At 39.4% G+C, this 26,916-nt stretch overlaps 1 protein-coding gene across 1 annotated transcript in view; it reads left to right on the top strand.

The window, feature by feature from the left end:
• Col28a1 (collagen type XXVIII alpha 1 chain) overlaps positions 1-26,916 on the top strand; it is a 165,096-nt gene that overhangs the window by 37,099 nt on the left and 101,081 nt on the right. Inside the window, 5 exon segments of the mRNA NM_001431719.1 lie at positions 5,005-5,073; positions 6,070-6,138; positions 15,111-15,179; positions 17,852-17,920; positions 23,379-23,447. Coding sequence (NP_001418648.1) covers positions 5,005-5,073; positions 6,070-6,138; positions 15,111-15,179; positions 17,852-17,920; positions 23,379-23,447 — 345 coding nt within the window.

Raw genomic sequence — 26,916 nt, 5'->3', positions numbered from 1 at the left:
GCCATAAGAACACCCAAGATAGAGAGGGCAATGTGGTCTAAGACCTTATGACTGAAAGGAACAGGTCATGCACAAGGAACTGAATGAAGGTCATTGCCACTAGTAAAGTGGTGATTGTGACCTGGAGCAAAGAGGCTACATGGACACTCTATGGAGCATCTTGCATGGGAGCCCTGCTTTATCATGACAGCAAAAAGAAAAGGCCTCAAAACCTCTTTTCAGAATAAAATTAAAATGAAAACTTTTCTAGTAGCAATGGAGGAATCAAATTGGAGGGTCCTAGAATTATTGTAAGTTGACTGTTAAGGATGCTGCTGTGGTTTGAATAAACAATATTAACCTTGTGGGTATTATAGAGATAGATGAATTCAGGACAGATTTTAGAGTCATGCTGACAATTGTCTATTATTTTATTTGGTGGAAGAATGACTTCTGAGTTCTGGTTTGACACTAGAGGGATGGACCGTGGAGACATTACATAGATGGGGACACTAGAGCATAGCCAGGCCTAGAAGAGAAATGGACTTAGTAGGTCTTTAGAAATGGCTAGGTCTTCTTGCAGTTCTTGATTTCCCTAATTTCTGTGAAGATGTTTTTGGTAGATTTCTACCTGTGGGTTACTATTGGTACTGTCCATGGTTCTGAACCAAGTCTCTGGCCTTTTTAATCTCTCCAAAACTCATAGCCATAGGAGGTTCTTGAGCACTTTGAGTGTGTTTTATGCAGTTGAAGTTTCTTCAAGTTTAAGGTAAACATGAACTTCAAAAGCCGCAGTGAAATAATAAAAAGCATAATCACTAATATTTTAAAGTATTGATAACATTGAAATACTATTTCAGTTAATAAATAAAACAGTTATTAATGACTATTAATTTATTTCTACTTGCTTTCTTAGTGGAGTTACTAGAGAATTTAAAATTATATCTGGGGCTTGCTGTATAATTTTCACTGGGCACTTGTTTTTTGATGAGACCCTAGTGCCCCCTTATTCCTGGCTCCTGGAGCCTGGGTTTCATGCTGATGAAAGAACATCTCCCATCATTCCCTGCTCTTCTACTTTTATTTATCTGCACTGCAGTTGACAATTGCTACCTCTTTGCTCATCTCACACATCTCTGCTACTGCAATAAACTTTTCAAAATCCCTTGAGGCAGAATTAAACATTTCTTCACCGGATATTTGTTGAACACAGGGGCTTGTAGCATTTGGTCAATAAAGTGCAGTTGAACAATAATCGAATGGTTGCATAGTAAACAACTACCATATATGCTTGTATATATGACTTGGAAATTTTACAGACAACATTTTGAAGCCTTTCTACAGCCCTGTAAGGTACATATAACCATCCTCATTTTGCAGTTTGGAATCTCATAAAGTCTCTAATATTGCAAATGAAAGAACTAAGTCCACTGAACTAAATGACTCCAAAGCCATTTATTTTCTATGTGATTCTGTGCATAATGAAAAGTGGGCTCAAAGTGAAGATTATATTCTTCCACTCTGAAAGGAGGGGAAATACCATTTCCCAGGATTGTTTAAAGAATAAATAAAATAATGCGTATGAAGTGTCGGGCAATGTTTATAAAGAGTAGATTTTATTTCACACTGGATTCTTCTCTTGAGACTCAGAGCATTTGTAATTTCTGAGCAGGATCAGAATAAGTGAATGTGGAGGACCTGACTTTCTCATTGCCCCACACAGGCTCATTCTCCCATTTACATGGAGGGCATAAAATAAACCTCTATGGGGTGATATATCTTAACTAGTTCTCTTTTAATACTTGTTTGTGGGAAGTCATTCTGGTGGTCAAGAAAATAAAACAGAGAACTTCCAAGTATAGTTAGTATTTCAGGTACATTGTTTTTTTTTTTTGGTTCTTTTTTTTCGGAGCTGGGGACTGAACCCAGGGCCTTGCGCTTCCTAGGCAAGCACTCTACCACTGAGCTAAATCCCCAACCCCTCAGGTACATTGTTTATGCACGTGTGTACCAGCACATGTGCTGGTTATGGCTGGCAGGAATAATACATAGAGAGTATTAAGTCTGGAGTCTTACCTGGTCTGTGTTGTTTTGGTGAATTCCAAGAGAACAATTCTGAGTGCAGATTCCTTGGAATGTGTTGTCTTACCAAAGCAACATGTCTCATAATGAGTGTCACTTTCTTTACCACATGAATTTTTTTAGGAAAAGAGAAAGGAAAATGCAGAGAAAATAAACATTAAGTCTTTGTTACTACTTATTTATGGGTCCTATGATGTGATATCAATCTCCTGGGAATGGCGTTTAAGATAGTAGCCTGTGGAGATGTGTTACTCATGGGCCATGGGCCGTGTTCCAGTAAGGGAAAGCAATCCTTCCATAGTCTTCACATCCCTGCAGTTCCTTTGTGAAGTAGAATGAAGCAATCTCCATTGCTATTGGTGCTTGGCTAGTGAGAGCTCTGGGTTTAAGGGCAAGGTGCTTCTTTTCTTTCTGAGGCTCTTGGCTCACTCTTTTCAAGGTAACCACTAAGCCAATTCACTGACAATAGTTAGAAGAAAATCTCTTGACAACCCAGGCAGTGGTTTATTTCCAATCAAACTTTCAGATAAACACTAAACAGGATAAAGCTTCCACCACTCACAGTAACTCACATTTCCCTGAAGTGGTTAGCGTAAATGTCGTCTTCTGACCTGGTGTGCAACAAAGCTGTGTTTAAAAAGAACAAAATAGAATATATGAGCGTAAGGTTTTCTATTAGTGTTTCATTTTAATGTTCTTTCTAAAATTTGTCTTCTAAATTTAAAGAAGCAAATATCAAAGGAAAACATGTTTTAAAAATGATTATCCAAGCAACAAGGTAATACCTAAAAATTATAAAAATTGACTTAAGGACAACATTAACAAGGTAACTCCTGAATTATCTCCCAAAATAAGGCATTTAGCTAAAGCAAGTAAACAAAATACCCAAAAGTCAAAACTAAGCAAAATAAACCTATTCCAATAAATATCTGTTTGAAATATTAAGGCTGTTTTAACATTTTTAACACATTCTTCTTTTCATAGAATGATTAACATTTTTTCTTGATAGTATTTCTAAAAGAATAGGTCATCTTGCACCAATATGAGTAGAAGTATTTTATCCTGTAAAAACTAGCTATATTTATTTTAAATATATTTGCTATTTAATAAGACTCTTTGGACTTAAACCATGCACCATTTGAGGATTTGTTGATTATTGCGATAAGTCAGAAAATAAAAAGTGCTTGAAATTCTACTTGTATTTAGTATTTTCCCTAGGTGCTGCTTTTGGTGCATATGTGTGTTGGGGTGAGGGAGGCAATAAACCTTTATCTTCTTCAGAGAAAACGCCCATGCTAGATTTAAAAACTAAATGAAGACCATGTCTTAACATCTTTGTATTTACTACATGGTCTCCATAGAGCAAGTATAGAGTGTCCCTTTATGTGGACTCTGTGGCTATCCACACGGGGCTCATAGAGCATACACGTTGGCTGGAAAGTATCAGAAGTATAAGTATCAAAAGGAAACACTCTTTAGAGAAAGAAAATTTGGTATCTCCAGGACTCCGAGTCTTTTCTCACCCTCGCTTATATTTTGAGATTAAAAAAATATGATTCAAATTTAGTATGAATTTTTATGTCTGGTATGAAAAGAAAGAGAGAATTTTCATGGATAAGAACATGTATAGTAAGAATGACCTTTAGCTTCCTGATGGAAAACATTTAGAGAGAACAGAAACCACTGTAGAATTTCAAAAGGAAGAAATTCCATTTGAGCTGCCAGATTGACTTTTCTCAATAGCATAAACAGCAGATGCTGTGAATGCCAAAGGACTATGACCTCTGACCCTGATGTTCACACAGATGTCCTTTGTTTTAATTCATTTTGTGTCTGGATGTATGTTTTGGGGAGTTTCCTTTTTCCTTAACTTGGTGAAGTCTGGTCTTGGTTCATGTCTCACGTTGCCTCTTGCAAGCATGAAGAGAAATCTTTAATATAGATGAAGCCTGGCCTTGAGCATGAGAGTGGGTAGAAATACTCATTAGTATAAATAAGTGGGTCATTTATGCAGACAAAAACTTGGAGAAGATACTAAAATTAATCAAAGTAATAGAAAGTTAATTTTAAACTTTTATATGTATGTTTTAAGATGCATGACAGATTTTTTTATAATGAAGACGTATTACTTTGAGAGCAGGAACAATTTGGCATTATACAAAAGGCAATGTGGGTCTTTTAACCCATCATTATTTCCCAGGACTAGAGGCCTGAGTCACCAGAGGAAGTACATACGAGTGTCAGTGAGCTGTGAGCTGGACACCCAGGCCAGGTAGCCTGCCTGGACTCGGGATTCTCTCCTGACACGAGGAGCCGTGAGTGGTTTGGTATCGTCCAGGTCTAGCATGCCTAAGTTCACTTATGGTCCCACCACAGAGTGGGCTGTATTACTTGAAAATGCTCTCACTTTGAGCAACAGAAACCTTGACTAAACATGACAAAGCTAAACCAATCAATAATAATAGGATTAATTGGGCATCATACTACATCTTTTGAGAGCAAAATATAGCTTCCTATTGGCTTGAATAGTAAAGGTGAGAGAGATAGTCATTGAGTAGGGACCAGAACGTATCTGTCAGAGCACTCAAAATAGATTTGTGGAATGCACGAAAAGGCTGTATTATGACCCTCATAGGTAAAGATAGTTCCTTTCTCTCTTTCTTCCTTTCATTGTACCTTCCTACATAAAGACTTTTAAAATCAATATGACTGAACGAATATAAAAAATGAATCTAGGTGGGATCAATTACCATATATTCATTAATAGTTTATTTTTATTATGTTTTAAAATATATTTAAATTCTATTTAAAAACTAGAGATAACTGAGGGCAGGGACTGTGTTCTAGACCACTGTTGTTCTCAGAGCTCCCATTGCAACACTATATACCTAAGAACTGCTCAACTGTGGAGCTGACCTAACAATCCCCTTTTTTCTATTCTAGGGTGAGCCAGGTCCTCCTGGTCCTTATGGTCCTCCAGGAGCCCCTGGTATTGGACAGCAAGGTGTTAAGGTAAAGATATTTGCTTCTTTATCCGTAGATAACTATTGAATTTATATGGGACTTGGAAAGAAGGGCATAAGTTCTCTTCAGCACTTTCCTGCAGCAGTTGCAAACATTTTGGGTCTTTGGACAATGCAGCATCCTGGTCTGGGACAATTAGCATAAGAATACTCAAGATATTGGACTGGATTGGAATGAAAACTTTGTGTGTCTCCAAATACACAGTCTCTGATAATGTACAGGCGGTTCTGTTGGGTTCCTTGGGCTGTAAACGCTAATGTGCAAATACACTATTGAGAAGTGTGTGGTATCTTAACATGTAAACCTACCACCTGCTCACATTATGTAAACAGAAACTAGAGGTCCAAAATGCTGAGCAAGTAAATGCTGCCATGAAGATTTATAGGGAATTGGTAGGGAGCGTCCCGGGATGCTCTGGGTCACACAGAACATATGAGAGAGCAGAGGTTCATACTGATTTTTAAATGGACTTTCAGGATCATAAGACTTTAATACAGAGCTGAAAGGGAGCAGCCCTAATTCAGGATGCCTAGAAGGTAATCAAGTGCACAGCATTTCAGCAATCAGGATACACAGACTCCAGGGAAGGTGGGACTTCAATGGGCAGAGTCCCATTGTTAGAGGAGAAGAGGTTTCTGATCAAGCATGAAGCAGAGCTTAAGGAGAGGTGAAAGTGGATAGGGAAGGGGTGACATCTTAGGATAGTGGCAGGGAATAGCACATATTTTATCTTGGCCATCCCTGTTTCTACACTATCATTTGTAAGTGCAGAGATAATCGAGTTGCATTTAAACAAGAGCTGGTGAACATTTTAGGACAATTTGTTTGCTTCAATTCACACCAGCCTCCTCCGAATGGTTCTTAATGTTCCCGAATATGAACAGTGTGGCTATTTTGTTGTTTATCCCGGTTGAAATCTCCAGCTCACTTCATATCATCTTATTTATTTAATAACTCGCCCCGTAACTACTTTTCCTGTCTCAGGGTGAAAGGGGCCAGGAAGGAAGGACAGGAGCTCCAGGACCGATTGGAATTGGTGAACCCGGACAGCCAGTAAGTGGCAAACGCTGCAAGAGGAGTAAAGTGGGAGAGTATGGTTCTTGCATGTTCATTCTGGTAAAGAGAAACACCCAAGTGACTCTACTGGGCATATTTTTATGTTAAAAGTCCATTAATAGTAGAAGTATGTAAGAATGAGGTCCACATTACTTTTCATGCTTGAAATATGGCTACATGTATATATACATGCATATGCACATACATGTGCGTAGGATGTTTTCAACTCGTGTTTCCTCACTGTAATATCTTCTCAGATTACTTAGCTTGGTAAAATGAAAGGGTTCTGAGGTGACAACGTTCCCAGGAGGTGACAGATCTGGATTGAAGTCTCCGGTCTACACATGGTCGTTGGTACCACTGTAGCCCTGAGAACAGTGGAGGCTAGCACCAGAGGCTGAGCAGCTCATTATGTAATCCTTGAGAGCGCTCTAAAGTTAGGCTTGGTGATGGGACAAAGATAAAGCCTGTTTTATTCCCGGCTTCCACCTTATGGAGCTTTGAAGTTTGCTATTGTTGGAAAAGGAAAAAAGGATTCTGTCAAGAGAGATCTGAAGAGGAAATGAATAAAACATGACTCTTCTGTTATGAGGAACTTCATAACTTCTCAAGTGATTTTTATTCTGAGTAAAGAACTGGAGCTGGCTTATGGAGGCAGAAGCCAAAGCAGCCAGCCACAGCAGTAACCTCCTTACTTGGTTTTGCATTGCATATTGCCTCATGGAATCACTAACGGAAACATGTTTCTTTCCAGTACCCGTGAAGTAAACAAATGTATTGTCTGAGGTTTTGTGTTATATGAATGTGTGTGTGTGTGTGTGTGTGTGTGTGTGTGTGTGTGCATGCGCTGTGCGCCCGTGTGCCTGTGCGTGTGCACTGCACATGATTTCTGGCCTCTAATTTCTGGCATGAGACGCCCTGGAGCTAAATTGGAGCAGGTAGTTGTGACCTGTTCCAGTGTGGGTCTTGGGAACTGAACTGGAGTTTTCTGCTAGAGCAGAATGATCTCTAATTGCTGAGCTATCTCTCTAGCCCCTAATTTGATTTCTTTATAGAGTCTAGACATGAATTCCTCATTAACATTTCATCATTTCATTCTAAATAAATTATTTATTAGTGTTATTATATTTTCAGTTAACTTATATATATGTATATATATATATACACATATACATATTCTTAGTTGTTTCTTACTCTTTCTACTTTATTTTCTTACTCTTATTTTATAGATAGGATCTCCTGTAGCCCAGGCTTGCCTCAAGCTTCTTATGTAGGCAAGGATGACCTTGAATTTCTGATCACCCTGCCTCTACCTCCAGAGAACTGGGATCACAGGTGTGTGCCAGCTTACCCAGTTTGTGTCGCACTGAGTCTTGGGATGCATGGATCCAAGGCAAGCACTCCACTAACTGAACTATATCCCCAGACTTTTTTTTCCACTTGGCTGATTTTTTTTTCTTTTTTAGAAACTGCATTTTTTAGTAGCCGTTTTGAGTAAAAGCATATTAGCAGTAAGCTCAGTCATTGGCTTACATATTATTTTGTGTTTTTAAAACATGAAATAGTATTGTATGTTTATATATTACACAATCAGATGAATTAATATTATAAATATTAAATATAAGTGTTAAATTTTAAATAATAATTTTAAAATAGTAACGCTTGTAAAGCGTTCATTTTGTTTATTATTCGTGTGTGTGCAGGCATGCGCACTGATAGGGTAGTTCTCTACTTTCCTCACGGGTTCTAGAGATTAAACTCAATTCATCAGAGTGGTCAGCCATCCCCTTTACCTACTAAGACTTCTCGCTGGCCCTTACCTTCTTAGCAATGATGGAATCCTGCACTGCATGTTAATTCCTCTGTATACCACCACCACTTGGGGCCCTTGAGGTGTTGGCAGTATGTTTCTAACTCTTTAGTCATTTACCCTTTATCCGGTCCACCATACTTTGCATGCAAATGAAGGCTTGTGCTTTGCTCCAAACATAGTTGCCTCTTCAGCACAGGTCCATCTGCTCTCCCCCTGTGGTCTAGGTAGAAATAGCTGGAGGGTCATCTGAGTCTATCTAGGCTGGCGCAAACTATTTCACATAACCCTGGGCAAGGCTGTGCCTTCTTCAGCTGGGCGTGGGGGGTTAGGAGGGTAGGGGGGTGGGGACGTCCCTGTATAATTCTCTCAAGGTGTCTTTAAGTGGTGGCTGTGGGGCACAAGGCTAGTGAGGCTGGATGTTTGATTGGCAATCCTCTTGTTCTAGGCAGCCAAGGTAGCAAGAGTCCAATGTTGGCTAATTACGGAGTCAGAATGCCCCAACCTTCAAGTGATTTGCTCATTTAAAGGAAATGACCATCAGGGGTGCTTAAGAACATAAAGAAGTTCTCACTAACTCTATCAGTGATTTAACAGCTTAACAGTACATAACACCTGCCCAGTGCCTCAGGGAGCAGGACACTCTCTTCTTCAGTTTTCATGGCCACAGCAACAGCTTAGAGGACAATGTATACTGTACCTCTGTGGCTTACTTGTCCTTCTGTTGGTAGCTGGAACACTTTCACAGTGTGGTCAGGACACCCAGTGCTTGTGTATTTCTCTGTTTGCCAAGCCACAGCTATGCAAATTACACTGACCTGACCTTCTGATAGCCTATGATTCAAGTGGAAAGAGAGATCATAACAAAGGTGGGACAAAGCCCAGTACAATGAATGATGCTATATCAAATGTCACAATTAAATAAATGAGTCTTGCATTTACTTAGTTTTGTAGTTATTATTTAGTGAAGTAACTCAATCACAAAAGAACCCACATGGTATGCACTCAGTGATAAGTGGATATTAGCCCCAAAGCTTGAAATACCCAATTAACCACATGAAGTTCAAGAAAAAGGAAGATCAAAGTGTGGATGTTTCAGTCCTTCTTAGAAGGGGGAACAAAATACTGAAGGGAGGAAATACGGAGACAGTGTGTGGAGTAGAGACTGAAGGAAAGGCTATCCAGAGACTGCCACACATGGGGATCCATCCCATATAAGTCACCAAACCCAGACACTATTGGGGATGCCAAGAAGTACATGCTGACAGGAGCCTGATATAGCTGTCTCCCGAAAGACTCTGCCAGAGCCTGACTAATACAGAGGCAGATGCTTGTAGCCAACCATTGGACTGATAACAGGTTCCCTAATGGAGAAGTTAGAGAAAGGACTGAAGGAGCTGAAGGGGTTTGCAACCCCATATGAAGAACAACAATATCAAGCAACCAGACTCACCAGTGCTCCCAGGGACCAAGCCACCAACCAAAGAGTACACAAGAAGCAACCCATGACTCCCGTTGCATATGTAGCAGAGGATGGCCCTTTTGGGCACCAATGGAGGAGAAGCCCTTGGTCTTGTGAAGGCTTAATGCCTCAGAGTAGGGGAATGCTAGGGCGAGGAGGCCAAAGGGAGTGGGGAGGTGGGTAGGGGAGCACCCTCATGGAAGCAGGGGGAGGGGAGATGGGACAGGAAGTTTCTGGAGGGGAAACTGGAAAAGGGGATAACATTTGAAATGTAAATAAAAAATATCCAATAAAAGAAAAGAAAAAATTATTTAGAAGTAGCAGGAGGATTGGAAAAGATTCTGCTGGAATCTCTTTGCTTTTGCCTCTTCGCTTGATTATTTGTAATGATCTCAGGCTTGGTACTATTCTTGGTAACACAGCAATGTAAGCATGTGAGTAGCTGAAGTAACACTTGAGCTCTGATACCTAACTCTGAACTGTTGGTCCTCCGTGTAATTACCACTAGTGTGGCACTTATCCGGTAAGTACAAGTGACTCATAAAGATTAAATTGGCCAGGAGTCTCAGGGTAATCTCTTTGTGTATGCAAGGTTATTCAGAGTACTTTCAATAAAAAGTATGCTCTGAAGTAGAACTCTAATTACTTCCAGGTTAAAAATAAAGTAGATGACACTGTTTGAAGATAATGGCCAATTTTTACTATGTGTTAGCACACTTATCTTTAATGCTTGGTTTTATGAAGGGAAGTAATATTATAAATATAATGAGCAATCGTATTTTATTTCATTGTTAATGTCTCCATAAAGCCTTTCACTGATGAGATTGTGCTAATTAGGTTTTTGCAATATATGTATATTTGGTAAAAGCCAAATAAGTTTGCCATGGTTATAATTGCTTCTCATGGTTTTTTCCAAGGGCAGTGAGATTGTTCATGGAAGCCTTTCTGTCTTTAAAAGGTGATACACAGGTCTAGGGATGCAGTAGCTCAGTTGGTAGAATTCTTGCCTAGCATGCAGAAGGCTCTGGGTTCAATTCCCAGGACTATATTAACCCTCTGTGGTGGCTCATAGTGTATCTCAGGACTAAAGAAGTAAAGACAGAAATATCAGGAGTTCAGGGTCATCTTGGCTACAGGAATTCGGGTTCAGGGCAGTCTGGGGTACACGGCATCCTATCTAAATGAACAAACACGAATTTAGATTAAAAAATAAAATGACAGCCATTTGCAAATAAAAGTGTTCTTATAAGATGATAGTTTGCATGGATGGCTTAATAAACTGAGAGCATCATTTATCTGGTTCAAGTACCTACTGTTTCTCTTCTCTGGTTAATAACCATCTTCTTTCATGTGTACTTAGCTGAAGGACTGCAGAGCATATTAATAGTATGGAATATTACTCCAGCTTGTGGTGATTAAACCTTGGATCACTGGTTTTTAAATCACCCACGTGCCTGTGGGCATTAGCTCTGTCCCTAGGACTTGGAGTGCATAGTTTCTTAGAGTGCCGATGTTCTCGCTTTCACCTTAACTGATGACATGTTCTAAAAATTCAGAGAAGAGGCAGGAGGACTTGTTCTTGTATTTGTTCTGTTCAGTGTGCCTCTCTCCACACAGTTCAATGTCAGCCAATCTCCCACAGACCAGACTGGATTATGTCAAGACTTTCACAAAAGGACAGGTGTAGCAGTTGTGGGACTCAGATTGATTTTTTTTAATCAGTGCTAGTAAGTATGTATTGGATGATTAATACTTAGGACAGTGTTTAGCATTAGAAAGACTAAACTATTTAAACTCACCACTGTTAATGTGTGGTACCACTTACTGTTGTATCTAAATCCAAAAGTCACTGAAATTAGTTTTTAATTGTCACAAGAGACTGTTTACGCTCTGGGACCAGGAGTGGGTCAATCTGCTGTTTTAGAACCAGCACAGTTCCTTTCACCTATTGGATATTTGATGTATTAGTCAGTGTTCTCTTGCTGTGATAAAACACCATTACTAAAGAAACATGGTGGTGGTTGTGGGGTGTTTCAGTGTGCATGTTATAGTCCCTCATGAAGAGAAGGAAGGATGTAGGCTCAACCTGAAACCCGGAGGCAGGAACTGAAGCAGAGGTCATGGAGTCAACGTTGTTTACTTGGCTTGTCCTCCATGTCTGCTCAGAAATGCTTTCTTATACAATTTGGGACAGCCTGTCCAGTGGTAGCAACAACCCTAGTGGGCAGGGTCCATGACATCAATAATTAATTAAAAAAACCACCCCTGCAGACATGCCTTAAGTGTAATATTATGAAGCAATCCCCCAGTTGAACTTTTTTAAAGTGACTCCGGTTTGTATCAAGTAGACAAAAATTAACTCACTCAAATGTCCCCTTGTCAACGTGATACACAAACACCACTATAAATCTCTGTAGCAGAGACCTAAGAATTGTTGAAGTTATGGGAAAAACCTGATGCCTGGTTACCATGTGGTCAGGTTGGAGTTCCTGAAGAGGTTAGGAGGCAATGGTAAAGTACAGTCTCAGTAGCCATGGAAGCCTCAGGATTGACAGGTCATGGAAAGAAGTGGAGGGTTGATACTTGGTGGCAAGGTTGGGGTCCCCGAAGAGGCCTGGAGAGGCCATTGGTAAAAGTGAAGCCTCTGTTGCTGTGGAGCCCCTACTGTATTAGAGATGGTGTGACAGTGGCATGAACACTGAGGATAGCAGCAGGTGTGGAGTGGAGCTGGCCTGAGCCTCAGAGACATCTGTGTGTGCTATGATGGCAGAGCTGGAGGGGTTGGACTGCCTATGTCCTTTGGGATCCAGAAGATCACAAGTGACAAATGTCAGACACAGGTCTACAGGATGTGGATTATGCTGCTGACCTTGGGTGTTGCTGTGATCTGAGTGTGACTGTGCTCTCGCTCTTTCTTCTTAGAATAAAAATAGTACGTAACTTATTTCGGATTTTAGAGGAGCCTATGGTTAAAAGACCTTAGAAATCCAGGGAGAACTTGGATTTTTAAAGTGTTGAAAATGATAATGACCGGGGATTTTAAACGTTGAGACTGTCTTTTATGTATTATGAGCTCTTGAGGACAAAGGATAAAGGAAAGGTTATGGTTTAATAGTGACGTGTTTGTGTGACAAGTAGACATGGAGTCAGTAATACTGCTGAATTTTTGTCTACTTGACACAAACCGGAGTCATCTAGGTAAAGGGAATCTCAGTTGAGGGACTTTTTCCACTGGATTGGCCTGCGGGCATGTCTTTGAGGACATTTTCTTAGTTGCTAATTGAAGTAGGAGTGTTCAGACCACTATGGGCGGTGCTGTTCCTACACAGGTGAGTCTAAGTTATAAAACAAAGCCAGAGGAAACAAGCTAGCTTGGTTATGCTTCAAGATGGTTCCTGCTTTTGGGTTCCTGCCTTGAGCTGATGCTGACGCCATTGTGTTATTTGTTAATAGACTGTAAATTCTTCTCCAAGTTGTTTTGGCAGTGGTGTTTTATCACAACCATAGGAAACAAACTATTAGATTTGGTGTTTATTGAATGAATAAGTGGACTCACATATAGATATTCCTTTTATTTAATGTAATTGTGTTTTCCCTTTGTCCTATCACTAGGGAAGAGCCATTGTTAATGCTGTTGTTGTTGTTAAATTTACTGATATGAACTTGGCACTTCTTAGTTTGCAATCTAGTTCTTATGCTCATTTGAAATTTTTCTCTCTAACTACTGTTTGGCCATTAGAGCAAATTGTCATAGATATTAGACTTTTGATTAAAGTTTGGAAGTTAAAAGCTAGGTGTCCCATAAGCATTGCAATTTAAATTGAATTCTATGTTAGCTTTTTATTTTAATTAAGTCTTTACTAAGTAGGCTATGTATAAATAACAAAGACCAACTTTTAAAATATGCAATATTATCGGGAAAAGTATTCAAGTCTGGGATAAAGTTAGGCGTGTTTGTTAGTTTTATGAGACAGGGACTCTCTATATAGCTCTGATTACATAGACCAGGCTGACCTTTGAACTCTCAGAGATTCACCTGGCTCAGCCTCCCAAGTGCTAAGGTTCAGGGTAACCTCCATCACACACAGTTGATTATTTTCTTATGTGTGAATGCATGAATGCAGCATGCTGAGTCCCGTCCTCCTCCTACTCTTGTGCAGAAACCATTACTAAAGCTTTTGGCATGTGTGCTGGAAATCTGAGTTAAAGCCCTCATGACTGTCCAGCAGTTACCTTACCTTACCCACTGGCCATGTCCTCAGTGCCTAAAACTAGGAATATTTTAACTTTTATTATTTTTTTGATATATATGATCTTTTTTGCCTGCATGCAAATCTGTACACCACATGCATGCCTGATTTTCAAAGAGGCCAGAAGAGGGCATTGGATCTGCTGAAACCGGAAGCACAGACAGTTGTGAGCCACCATGTGGGTGCTGGGGATCGAACTAAATCCTCTGGAAAAAGTCAGTTCTCTATCCTCTGACCATCTCTCCGGCCCCCAAATAGGAGTTGTCGAAGGTCAAAATTTTTCCTCCTCTCAAAAAAAAAAAAAAAAAAAAAAGAAAAGAATAAAAAAATGAGAAAGTTTTGAATTTCTCAATTTAAGCTATTTCTTCTAATACGTGGACTGGTAATCAGGAGCACTGGCCAAGCGAGTTGGCTTGTGAGAGTAGTCTACAGAATTGCCCACAAGCACCAAAGCCAGCACGCAGCAAACACAGTAACTGACAACACTTTTGGGGAAGAGACAGGTAGATCCTGAGGCTCACTGAATAGCCAGCCTAGACTAAAAAGCTCCAGGTTCCGTGAGAGATCATGCCTCAAAAAGTACTATGGAGAGCTGAAGAGATGGCTCAGCAGTTCAAAGAATGTATCGCTCTTGTGGAGACTCTAAATCAGTTCCCACCACCCATGTCAGATGCCTCACAACTACCTTTAACTCTAGTTCCAGGGGATCCCCTCCCCCACATACTAAAATAAAATGCCCAGTTTTAATACAAGCTACCCCCCCTTTATTTTCGTTCAGTTTTTGGTTGGTGGGTTTTCTGCCTGCCAACTTTGCCCTGCACTTGTACTGTTTTCTTTCTTGCTGTGCAAGAAGCCCTCACCTCTCCCAGTGCCCTGAGAGGAGCCTAAAGGACTTCTTCAAACCACTGAGACTAAATGTCATGCCCACTATTAGTGATCTTATGAAGATATGTGATATTTGTCTCTGAATGCACCCAGGTCCAAAAATAACTCAAGTGTGTCAGGTCAGAAAGTGAGACAGAGGGAAATTGTTAATGGTTCCCACCGGCTCACGAAAGCCTTTTCCCAGGCTCTCCCAATATGTACTCAAATGCATAAGTCTCTCTGTGTCCTTCTTCAGGACCACACAGTCCTGGTTTTCTTGTCTCATGGGATGTATTTTTTTACCCTTATTCGGAAGCATTACCTATTTCCATTTTTCTCTACTTTGAAGACAGCTAGAAGTTCTTATGCCATTCAGACTGGAGGGATATTGAATCCAGTGAGAATCCTGTTTCTCTCACCTGATCCGAATGGATTGTACTCCAAGGATTCTTAGTAAAAAGGACCGAGACCACCATGTCTGTGGGAACTGAAATTAACCATTCTCTTCTGCCTTCTTCCTCCCACCTTACCACCTCCCATTCTCCTTCCTCTTCTATTTCCCATTCTCTCCTTCCCTAATCAGGGTCCCCGTGGTCCTGAAGGAGCACCAGGAGAGAGGGGCCTACCAGGAGAAGGAGTTCCAGGACCGAAGGTAACAAAAGTTTTGAACCATTGGAAAAAGTACTTTGTCTAAATCGTTAGAAGCTAAGTGTTCTCCTGGCCACTCTCACCCTATCAGATAAAAGACTATGCAAATTTCCCCAGAACCTGAAAGCACATATGCATGAAATTTACAATTATAAAATAAGTAATCAGCAGACTTGCATTTCATGTAATTACTATGTATTAATTAGAAAATTATCTTAGTTTATAGGCGCTAAAGTCACATGCATTGGTTTTTGGTCCAAAAGTTAAATTACTGAGTGTAGCTATGGCAACCCTTGGTTCACAGCTTTAATTTACTGAACACAGATAAGAGAGTCTAACACCCCAGTTTAATAGGATTGCCATAAATGCTGTAAGAAAAATAGCTTTAACACAAAGAACAAGACATTCTGAAAGCCCTGCCTTTGACCTGGAGCTGGGAAAGCAGGCTTCCCCCTGCTTTCTCTACTCAGTGTGTTGGCAATTCTTTCTGTAAAGTCCTCAAATAGCAGGTACTTAAGGATTTATGAGCCATTGATAACGGTTTCAATGACTCAGCTCTGTTGTAGTCTGGAAATAGCTACAAACAATGTATAAATGATGTCTGTGGCTGACCAGTAAAACCATATTAACAGAAATAGGCAGTGGAGTCTGGTTAGTGGTCTATGATTGGCCAACCAGTGGTCTGAAGTCTGTGGCCTATCTGCCAGAGGCTACATAGGAAATAATTTTCTAAGGTACTTGGGGCCCTATCCACAGACTTTCAGAATAAAACATGTATTTGAGATCTTTCTTCATTTTTAAAAGCTTTCTCTGAAACATACATGTTGAGGTACACACACACACAATCTTGACAGCCACACGCTGCTCTCCAAGTGTCTAAGAACACTTGGAGACATGTGTCAAAAAGTTACAATATATAGAGTCTTAAATATTTTAGTATCCAGTAGATTTATATTTGTGTCTAACATAAACAATCTAGAAAATTCAATTAGTCAGAATTATTTCTTTTTATATCTGTGCATGTTAAAGCAGTGTGTGTGTGTGTGTGTATGTGTGTGTGTGTGTGTGAGAGAGAGAGAGAAAATATTATATTCAATACTAAAATACTAGGAAGTATAATATTTCATGACATGCCCAACATATTTTTATACAATATAAAAATGATACAATGTGGGGCCTGGAGAGATGGCTTAGCAATTAAGAATACTAGCTGGTCTTCCAGAGAACCCAAATCTGATTCCCAAAACTTGCATGGGGTCTCATGACCACATGTAACTTCAGTTCTAGGGAATTTGATGTCCTTTTCTGGCCTCTAATGACATTGGTCATGAGTGTGGTGCACAGTCGTACATGTAGGCAAATCACCACACACACAAAAAAAGATATGATAAACTCTGGAAAATAACCCAGGGACTCCCGACTTACCAAGGAAATGACATATATCTTCAGTGATCCTTTAGGATCAAGTGTAAATGGTTGAATTCTGGGTAACAATTAGTCAGAGCACTTTATTCTCCTACTAGGCTATTAATGAGAGTTTTCTATAGGTAGCTAATTTGCAATGATGTGGGGGGAAATGTGTAGTTAAATTATGGTGTTTTGGTTTTGCTTCTGTCTCAGTAATAAAATATCCTGACAAAAATCAACTTGCAGGACAAAGCTTATTTTAGCTCAACATTTGAGGTTATCATACATCAGCAGAGAAGTAACAGTAGCAGGAGCCTGAGGGAGCTGGTCATTTCACACCCACAATCAGGAACAAAGAGAATGATTGCACGCATGCTCACTGGTTTACCTGTGTATGTCCTGCTCTATTTCTTCACTCATGTACAGTTTAGGGCCCCTTCCTTAAGGAATTGTGGCACCCAGAGTGGGCTGTGTTTTCCCACATTGACTGACTTAAGACAAACCTCCACAGACATGCCCACAGACCAATCGAACGTAGACAGTCTTTTGAGACCCTTTCCTAGGTGATTCTATATCTTGTCAAGTTGAGAATTAAACTATCCACCACCTATCGTTATAGAAAGGAATGTAGTTATACTTCCCTGCTTCTTAGAAAGCATTCCTTCACCTGCGGTTCTAATAAATTCATTAACCTAATGTCACTTCTGATTGAGTCTTGTGGCTTCTTTTCCCTATAAAGGTATTGAGACTTGATAGATATAAGATCAGGGTAAGCCAAATAGATTATGTTAGCATAGCTTACTCAATATTTTCCATGAATTTATAAACCTATAAACTTAGTAGATCTTTATAAATTTAGACACAAAATGTTCAATCAGTAATCCAAACCCAGAAAGTATTAGAGACAAAATTTTTTCTAACACAATGGATTCATTTTCATCACTAGTGAGAACAGAGACTTGCTATCCCTAGTCACACCACACTATTGATTGAGTCTCTGGTGAGATTGGAATTTAGCTCCTTTCTAGCTTGAGTGGTGGTGTATGTGTATGCATGCCTTTGGTGGATAGACTCTTTCCTGTTTAAATGTTGAAACTAATCTTTTCTTCTGAGTTACAAGTGTCAACATTAGAATTACTCATAAGCAATGAACCTGGATGCCTGACTTGAAAAAATTATTTATAGCATAATTATCAGTAACTATAATGTAAGCTCTTTTAAAACTCTTATTTCTCTCTGTGTACTGATACCTTTCTCATTTGCTTTTAGGGGGAAAAGGGTTCTGAAGGACCAACTGGCCCACAAGGATTACAAGGCCTGTCAATCAAAGGGGATAAGGTAGTGAATATCAAGAATATAATGGAAGCCATTATACAGTAAAATTATCCTTGACATTGCTCTTTATTCACGTACAGTTTGAATTGCATATAATATAATATAATATGACAAGCATCCCACGCAGGTATCTGGGTAATTATCAACCAGCAAGGTGAGTCATTTTACTATGCAGGGTGAATTATAATGTGAAAATTCATATTATTTATATTTCAAATAACTTCTTACTTATTTGAGTTCTAACTTCCAATGCATCCCGTCATCAGCGATATGTCTTTGAAGCAAGATATTAGCAAAAGATAATTTTTGGGAAAGAACACAACTGTTCAAAATATATTGGTGGAGGGATGAAAAAGAAGGAGAAAGGATGCAATTATATTATGATCTCAGAAACTTAAAAGAGCACATTGACTATAATCTAATAAGTGATTATTTTTCTACATATATATATATCCATCTATCACTGGGTTCTCAGTTAAAATTATTACTTTTAAATTGGGCTAGAGTAAGGGAATCATTTAAGAAAAGTAGGTTTGCTGTCCTTTGTCAGGAACTCTCAGAGCCTGCCTAAGGTTAGGTAAAGGTTATTGGCTCGCTGTATTGAGGGAGACCTATGGTGATGGAACCAGTAACAACTTAGGACAAAGATGCAGGGCTAGGCTTTCCATAGACTTTGGGCTTGTGTTGTGTGGTTTGGGGAACATTCACAAAAGCACAAGCTGGGATTGGATGCTTTCAGGAGTCGAGATAATTTTATGATTGAGCATTTTAATGGGTCTTCTCTAGCACTTATGGGAAAATGGAGCTTGGATGAGTTATGACTGGTTGAGAAAAAGTAGAAGCACTCAGTTTCAGACAATATACCAAGTTTAGTCAGTATCTGACCTATTCTTGAAATTTGAACAGTATTTATTTGACTCTGCTGGTCCATGGCATTGTCAGGTGTTTGTGGTCTGCGACTCCCATTTAGCTCCATAGCCTCACTACCCAATCCTAGCTGGGAGTAGAACTGAAGCTGGTGATGGAAACTACCTAAAGAGCAATGGGAAGGGAAAGTTTCCAGAGGGAGGAGATATGTGCTATATGCTACATATGTGTATGTATATGTATAATGTTCTCAGGCATGTGTGCATGTGCATGCGCACACATGCACACACACACACATCTATACAAACTCACAGCATGTGCACACACCCCCATGCACATACATACACATATATAATTTAAAGAAGAGGTCATGAATTTTAGAGGGAGTAGAGGACTCAGGAGCAATTGGATGGGAGAGAAGATGGGATAACAATAGGTATAATATTCTTGTGTGAAATCTTCAGAGAATATTAACATAAATATAAAAAGAGATACATGCAAAAACTAGTGACCTCATACCAATTGAGTTCTTTATCTGTTAACCTCTAAGCATGTCATTATATTGTTTATATTAGAAGGACAACTGGTAAGATTATCTCAAGTGTTAGGTTTCAAGCATACGTAGTATATTCTCTTTGAACTAACTAGCAAAAATAATCATAAACAATGATTCATACAAATTTAATATCTAATATAATTCTTGGTTCAAATAGCTTAGCTCCAGGTGTAACCACAGCTGCAAATACTTTAGAAATGCACAAAGTTTTCTTTTTTCCTTTGAGGCTATGAGAACATGAAGGTTGTGAGACCAGTGAATTAACCTTCTAGCTGTTACTGGGGCATGGTATTTATGTGTTAACATCTGGAGTTCATAAAAAGAAACCTGAAATACCTGCACACCATCACATAGCAAAGCTTTTATTTGTTGTTCTTTTACACGTCCAACTCTGTCCCCTTTCCCTTTACTAGATTTTTTTCTTCTCCTATTGTTTTAAGTAAAACATGAGGTTCAGAAACTTTGGTGTGTGACTCAGGTGACAAAGCAATACTCCTATCTTAAGGGTTCACAAATAAATGATTGGTTAAAAAATTAGAATTAGAATTAAGAAATTATTTATTTATTTATTTTCTTTAATAAAGTTTTGAATTGTTTATATCATACTATGTAATATAAAGACATTTTCATATTTACACACACACACACACACACACACACACACACACAGTATGCTGAGCATATTTTCCTTCCCATAATCCTCCTCTCTCCCTTCCAGTAGTTTCCTTTATTTCCACAACAGTTGTGCTTGCTCTTTCAGGTCATATATACCAGATTTTAGGAAACATACATACAATATTTCTCTATCCAAGACTATCTTGATTCTTTTTGCATTATTTTCTCCAGTGTATTCACTTAAAAATCATTCTTCACTTATTAATTACCCCATGTGGTGGTTAGAGGACACCTTTGTGGAATTGGTTCTGGTTCTTCCTTCCACCTTTACATTGGTTCCATGGATCAAACTCAGGTAGTTAGGCTTGGGGGGCAAGTACCTTTAGCCACTGAGCCATCTCGATGACCTAGCTGCTTCCATTTTTTAAGAAACTGGGGGGCTTTAGCGAGCTGTTAAAGGATAGGCTCACAACCAAAATTTCTTTGTACAAATGATGTAACTTCATCCTGAACAGCTGAAAGGGTTGCATTATATATATGTACCACATTCTTTTTTACCTATTCTATGCTTTTAAACATCTAAATTGGTTTCATAACTTAGCTATTATGCATAGTGCTAGAACAAACACTGACGACAGCTTAGGAATTTAATTGGAAACTCGGTATAAAGGGAGTCGCTGATTTCTTTGCTATTTGCAGATTGTTGGTTTTGAGTTGGGTTCTGGAGTCAACAGACTTGAAACTACTGTCATCTGACACATCTCAAGTTATGGGACATGGTGGGGATTCTTGAAGGTCAACTGGGAAGTAGAGACACAGCAAGGCATTATACAGATGATTAAATTAGACAAGGCATGAAACCCACTTAGTTCACAGCCCCCTGGAGAAGAAATCAAGTTCTTAATCAGAGCAGTCTATCTATGAATCTAAACTGGACACATTTTTATTCTAGGGCATGCCTTGACACAAGTTTAACATACTTTAATTTATAGAAAGCCTGGTCCAATTATGTGATTTTGTTTATAAGTAACTATTTAGCCCAAGTTGCCTGCCTATCTTTTGAACCAAATGTTACTGGCACAGACCCACCTGGTCATTTAACTTTTACCTATGGCTGTTTGTACGCCACTAAAGCAGCAACTTTTAGTTATAAAACTGACCTCGTTTTGGCTTTCAAGATTCATTATGTAATCTTATAAGAAAAGGTTTGCTAACTGGGCATGGAGGTACAGGCCTGTACTTACAGCTATTCTGGAGGCTTAGGCAGGGGGATCTCAAATTCAAAATGTGACCAGACCATGGAGTAAGCTCAAGGTTAACAAGAACAACCTTGAGAGCTTGTATATCAAAATAAAAAATATCTCAGTGAGAGAGAGCTTGCCTCACATGAATGAGGCCTTAAGTTCAATTACAATGAGGCCTTAAGTTCTATTACAAATACCCTGACCAAAAACATTTGCTCACCCTGATGCAGTCTAAATATCATTGCCATTGAAACAGACTTATTTGTCCACGCTGCTCAACAGAATAGTTCTCAGTAGGCATACTTGACCTAATAGTAGTGCACACCGACCCCACCCCTTTTGAAGCTCTCTCTTTTCTTGGTCTCTGGATGGTCTTCTTAGTCCTCTTCTTGGTTCCATTTCACTTATCTCTGAAGGCTGGAGTTCTAGAAGGACTTGATTCTGACTCTCTCCATCTCTTGGTAAAGTCACCCAGGCATGGTATTAATTATTATTGTCAATATTCTGAGGGCCCTCCAATTGAAATCCCTAGTCTAATTCTCTCCCACTTAGTATCCTCACTTAGATGTCAGTTTTAGGCTTTTCAAATTTAGAAAGTCTGAAATTGAGCTCCAGGTATCACCCCACCCCCTCCAACCTTGCTTCTTTCTTGATCTTTCCCAGTTGGAGCAAATCCTGTTATCTCTACTTCATAAGAAACCTAGGACCATGAGCTGGCACATGCCATATAGTGTCCCTTGGAGTCCTTCTAAGTCATCCACTCTCCTGCCTGAAACTGATCCCTAGTTCCTCTCTTTCTCCAGGAGATCCAGTGTCCTTACCACCATGTCAGTCCCTGTTGATGCTTCTACCAGGCTCACTGCCATTCTTCTCTGACATCATTGGCTGAAGTTGTCTTCATTGACAGACATCTCACCCGTGCTGTCTCTTTGCTGTTTCTGATTCAGCGAGTCATTATCCTTCCACTAACGATTTGTTCTGTCCAAAATCCTTAACTCGTATTTCTACCTTCCTTTTCATCAAGGAAGCCATCCTGCCAGCATTTCTAGAGCTGTCATGTGCCCCTTGCTTAGGGACTTTTCCTAAGTATTGATCACAGTTCAAAATAGTATGCTTTTAACCCATCCTTAATCATTGTGTAAGCTCTACTGAGGAGGGAAACTTGGGGCTGTTTGGACCTATGTTTCCCATGTTTGACCTGTGTTCCTGCCATACAATGAGCACTCAAAAAACCTTATAGGAAAACTTGTGAAATGAATGGTCAATACTGTTTCTTCACACACATAACCATTTTTGGAGACAGGGTCTTACTATGCAGCTCTGGGTGGCCTGGAACTTGCTATATAGACTAGGCTGGTATCTGACTCACAGATATCCACCTGCCTCAGCTTCCTGGGTGCTAGGATTAGAGGCATGTGCCACCATACCTGTTCTCCCTGGCAACTTCGATTTAGTTTTCTCAGAGAAGTTTCTTCAATTCTTTCATTTTGCTGTCTTTCATACTTAATTTTTGACATATTATTGGAAGAATTTAAAAATACTTTTATTCAGTTTGACTCTCAAATCTCATCACAATTTACTAATTTTATACTTTTAAGTATCATTCTTAAGGAAATATTTTAATCTTTATAATAACTTTAGATGGTTTGGGTTGTAAGAGACTGGCGATGGCTATTAAATGTAAACTGTTACAAATTTTAGGTTGTTCTTATATGCTCAGGAATATTTATGCATATACATATGCATATACACATATGTATATAGACATGTGCATATATATTTATGCATACACATATGCATATGTGTGTATGCATATAGACATATACATATATGTCTATAACAACGATTAATAAAAAGTGGTCATAAATTTGAAAGAGAGCAAGGAGGGGTATATGAGGAGATAGGCAGGGCAGGGAGAGGGTAAATGATGTAATTATATTATAATGTCAAAACTAAAATAGATAATACACATTTCATTAAAGATAAACAATTTAGACAAAAATTGAATATATCACTAATTATTTTGGTAGATTTGGACTATAGATTATAGAAAGGATTAGAAGATTGAATTTTTTCCATGTTGACTTTGTTAAAAGTATCAAGATAAATTTTAATCTAGGTCAGTTCTAGATTATCAAGCCATGGGTAAATGAAGCTTTTTCTACTTATATTTTGGCAGGGGGATTTGGGACCTGTGGGACCCCAGGGACCAGCGGGTATTCCTGGCATTGGAAGTCAAGGCGAGCAGGTAAGCCATATTTGCTTCTTTTGCGCTGGCCCCAAACATTTCATTCCAGTCCCATGTTTAGGCAAGGCCAACAAGAATCAGTGTTCCCTTGGCAACTGAGTTCCAGTGGAGTTTACATTCAGAATATGCAGGAAAGGGTAAAATAGTATCACAAGGCTATTATAATTTTAGAACTTTGAGGGAGTAAAAAAAAAAGTAAGTTATGTGCCATGTTTTTGTTTCACCCCACCTCCCACCCCCAACCATTCACCTACCTAGCTATAGCATTACAATTTAAATAAGTAACAGAATCAAATGTGATAACTTAATTTAAAGACATCCATCCCAAATAGAAGCAGCCCATGATGGGATTTGTTTATAAAGGACATGGTGCCCCTTATAGTCAGAAAAAGGGAAAGATGTCCACATGCTTAGAGCTAGACCTGCTTCAAAAATCTTCTAATACTTGGGGAAGCTGGAAAACTGTCAACTGTAAATGGTGTGGAGCCCGGACATCAGCGCTATCTGCTATTGTTCACTCTCTGCCTTTAGCCATACACTCTCATTTAATCAAAGCCCCCAGCAAATACAGATTTATTGCCCTAGTTACAAAGTGGCAAGCACATTGGATTGAAATTTATGGCTACGGCTTGACTTGTGATGTTGCCTGGAGACTTCATAGTACTTCCTTGACCTCGAGTGACGAGGGAAGTAAAAGGTTTGAAAGTGAGGTAATTCCAAATCTCATTGTTGACCTGTAAGGTCAAGTTTATTCCTAAGACTTCTTTATCATTATTACTGTATATTTGTCATCCCAAGAAACAGTGAGGTTGGCGACTACTTCTTTTCTCAGCTACTCACATTTGGCAGAGTTCCCAGTCTAAGACACTAGGAGAATTAAGGTGCATCAAGGTCATTCTGAGACTAAGTACTGAGGTAATAATTAAGAGCTGGGCCTTCTGGCTACTGATGAGGCCAGGTTGACTCACAAGACTGCAGTTTGTCTGCTGGGCCCTGCGGGGATCCCTTCTGGTCCTGAGATGCTGGCAGGGCTGTTACATCCTGGATTGTGTGGTTTGTTGGGGATACAAATCTGGGACTCAGATGAGTTCAAAGACAGACCAGTCTGGCCAGATGGTCTGTGGATTCTGAACCTCCCACTCGTGGATTCCTGGACTCCTGTTTCCTTTGATGCCAGCTCTTGATGGAGATTGTCATTTATTTATTTTGTTAGTTTTTTTAAAGGTTCTATTTCTTTCTTCATTACAAAAGAAAATAATAAAAACTTAAAGGCAAAATGCCTTTATGGGGCTGACCCTCAGTGGGTGGGAGAAGTAATCGAGTGTAGTGTTTGTAACCTTCTCTGCACAAAGAAAGAACTACTTAGTGTTTTAAGAGAAATGGCATCAATACTACTTATTTAATCTCTGTTCATTCAGCCTTTCAATTCCATTCTTAGGCTTAATCTAGCACACTCTTGTGTTCATCACTCCTCCTTGCATTACTTGCTATAGGAATATATTTCTCCACTCATCTATTTATGAGGAAAATCTGTTTCTAGCGATCCATGGTCAACATTCTTTGGATGGTCTGCAAATTTCATTATATATTTAGAGATTTGATCATGGTTCACAGAGTGAAATAGACTATAAGTAATCATATACATATATGTATATGGTTCTACAGATACATATAGGCACACATGCTCCATGTACATGCTATGGTATTTTGTTCCTTGTTCATTGAATGTTACTTTCGGGCAGCTGTAAAAGTTAGAGAAGTTGCTTCTTAGAACTACTGTAGTTCCCCTAAATTATGTGGACTACTCAGACTCATCAATCATATGGAAAGGAATGGCATTTGCTTTTTATTTTATGTGTATGAGTGTTGGCCTACATGTATGTTTGTACACTATAGGCAGGCTCATTACTTGTGGAGGACAGAAGAAGGCATCAGATTCCTTAGAGCTGGAGTTACAGATGATTGTCAGTGCCATTTGGGGACTGTGAACTTAAATATTCTGTAAGATTAGCAAGTACTCTTGGTCACTGAGCCAAGTCTCCAACCCCAGTGTTTATATTTTAAAAATGAACAAGCAGCTATATTATCTAACTGGAGCAAAAGGGATGACGTTTTTGTATTATATAAGCATCAGCTAATGTGTTTTGTAAACACTGTTTCTACTGTTACAGTTTGTGGGATGCAAGCAAGCATAATTTTATTGTTTTCCTCTTGATAGCCTTTAATAATTTTCCCCCAGTGGGAGCCATGTCTTCTCTTTCCTGCCACTTAATGAAGTTTCCAGCTGAGCACAGAGTCTTTGGATCACTTTTAGACAGTGGTAGTTGTAAGATCACTGCCTGCTGCAAAAATCAAATTTAATGTTGTATCTGATTGAAGAGAAACAGAAACATACCTGGTGACTATTAACTGTCTCCTAATCTTCATTATCTGGTACCGGCTGGAGGGGATGACAGGTTCTCTTTTCTTCTAGGCTGAGATGGAGGGAGTCTTGGCAGTTGAACGTGAAAGGTTTTCTAGGTCATTTGTGTGGTACACGGTCTGTGCTGTCAGGGTTTGGGGGACATGCTCTGACCTCTCACCTTTGTATCTCTTTCATTACCCCTTTGTCCATTTCTCCTAGGCTATGGGTGGAAACCTTTCTCCTGCTGCACTTCCTATCAGCCTGGTTTTGCTGAAGCTTCGTTCTTTCTGCTGTAGTTGTTTTGCCCTCTTGGTCACCTGGACAAGATTCAAAATAGTTGCAGGCCACCCTTGCCTCCTACTTGTAATGCATTTCATCAACAGTAAACTCTGACAAACCTCAGCTCTGACAAATTCTGGGTACACAGGATGATTCCAGTCTAGCCTCTTTGAGCTACCACAGGTCATTTTAGGTTTCTCAGGACTGAGATGGTCCCCCGTGTTCCTCAAACCAAAAGTCAAAGTACAAGTGTCTTCATTGAAGTCTTCCTTCTGGGTCAGAGTAAAATATGTCCCAACCAAACCCCTTCCCACCCTCTACAAAGAATGCTCCTTGTAATCTAGAGAAATTTCTCCAGAAAAGAAGTCTGTAAGCTCTATGTTCTTCTACCTCAATTTACCTGTACAGTGCAATGAGGAGTTGTGTATTTAAACATGTCTCACTTCATGTCTGTCAGCTGCTGTTTAGAGTCCAGATCATGTCTTTAACGTCATTGCATCCAAAGATGAAATAAGCTTTTCTGTATGCAGTGAATTTGTTTAGCACTGTGGAATTTCCCTTCTTATATTGAAAATTGCAAGCTGGGGCAGATGCTGTGTTCATCGGGGTTGTCAATGGTACAGGCAACTTTATTCTTGTTTATCTGTCTCCCTGGGAAGCTTTCTTCATCTACATGGTACAAGACTACTACATGGCTTGACTCTAGCCACAGGAAGAAGAGAAGGACAGAGTACTTCTTTTTTTGAATTAATGAGAACTTGCATACATCACTCCACATCCACACCC

This window comes from Rattus norvegicus, chromosome 4 (genome assembly GCF_021556685.1).
Source record: "Rattus norvegicus strain SHRSP/BbbUtx chromosome 4, alternate assembly SHRSP_T2T, whole genome shotgun sequence".
Classification (NCBI taxonomy): domain Eukaryota; kingdom Metazoa; phylum Chordata; class Mammalia; order Rodentia; family Muridae; genus Rattus; species Rattus norvegicus.
This window is presented reverse-complemented; position numbering and strand designations above follow the sequence as displayed.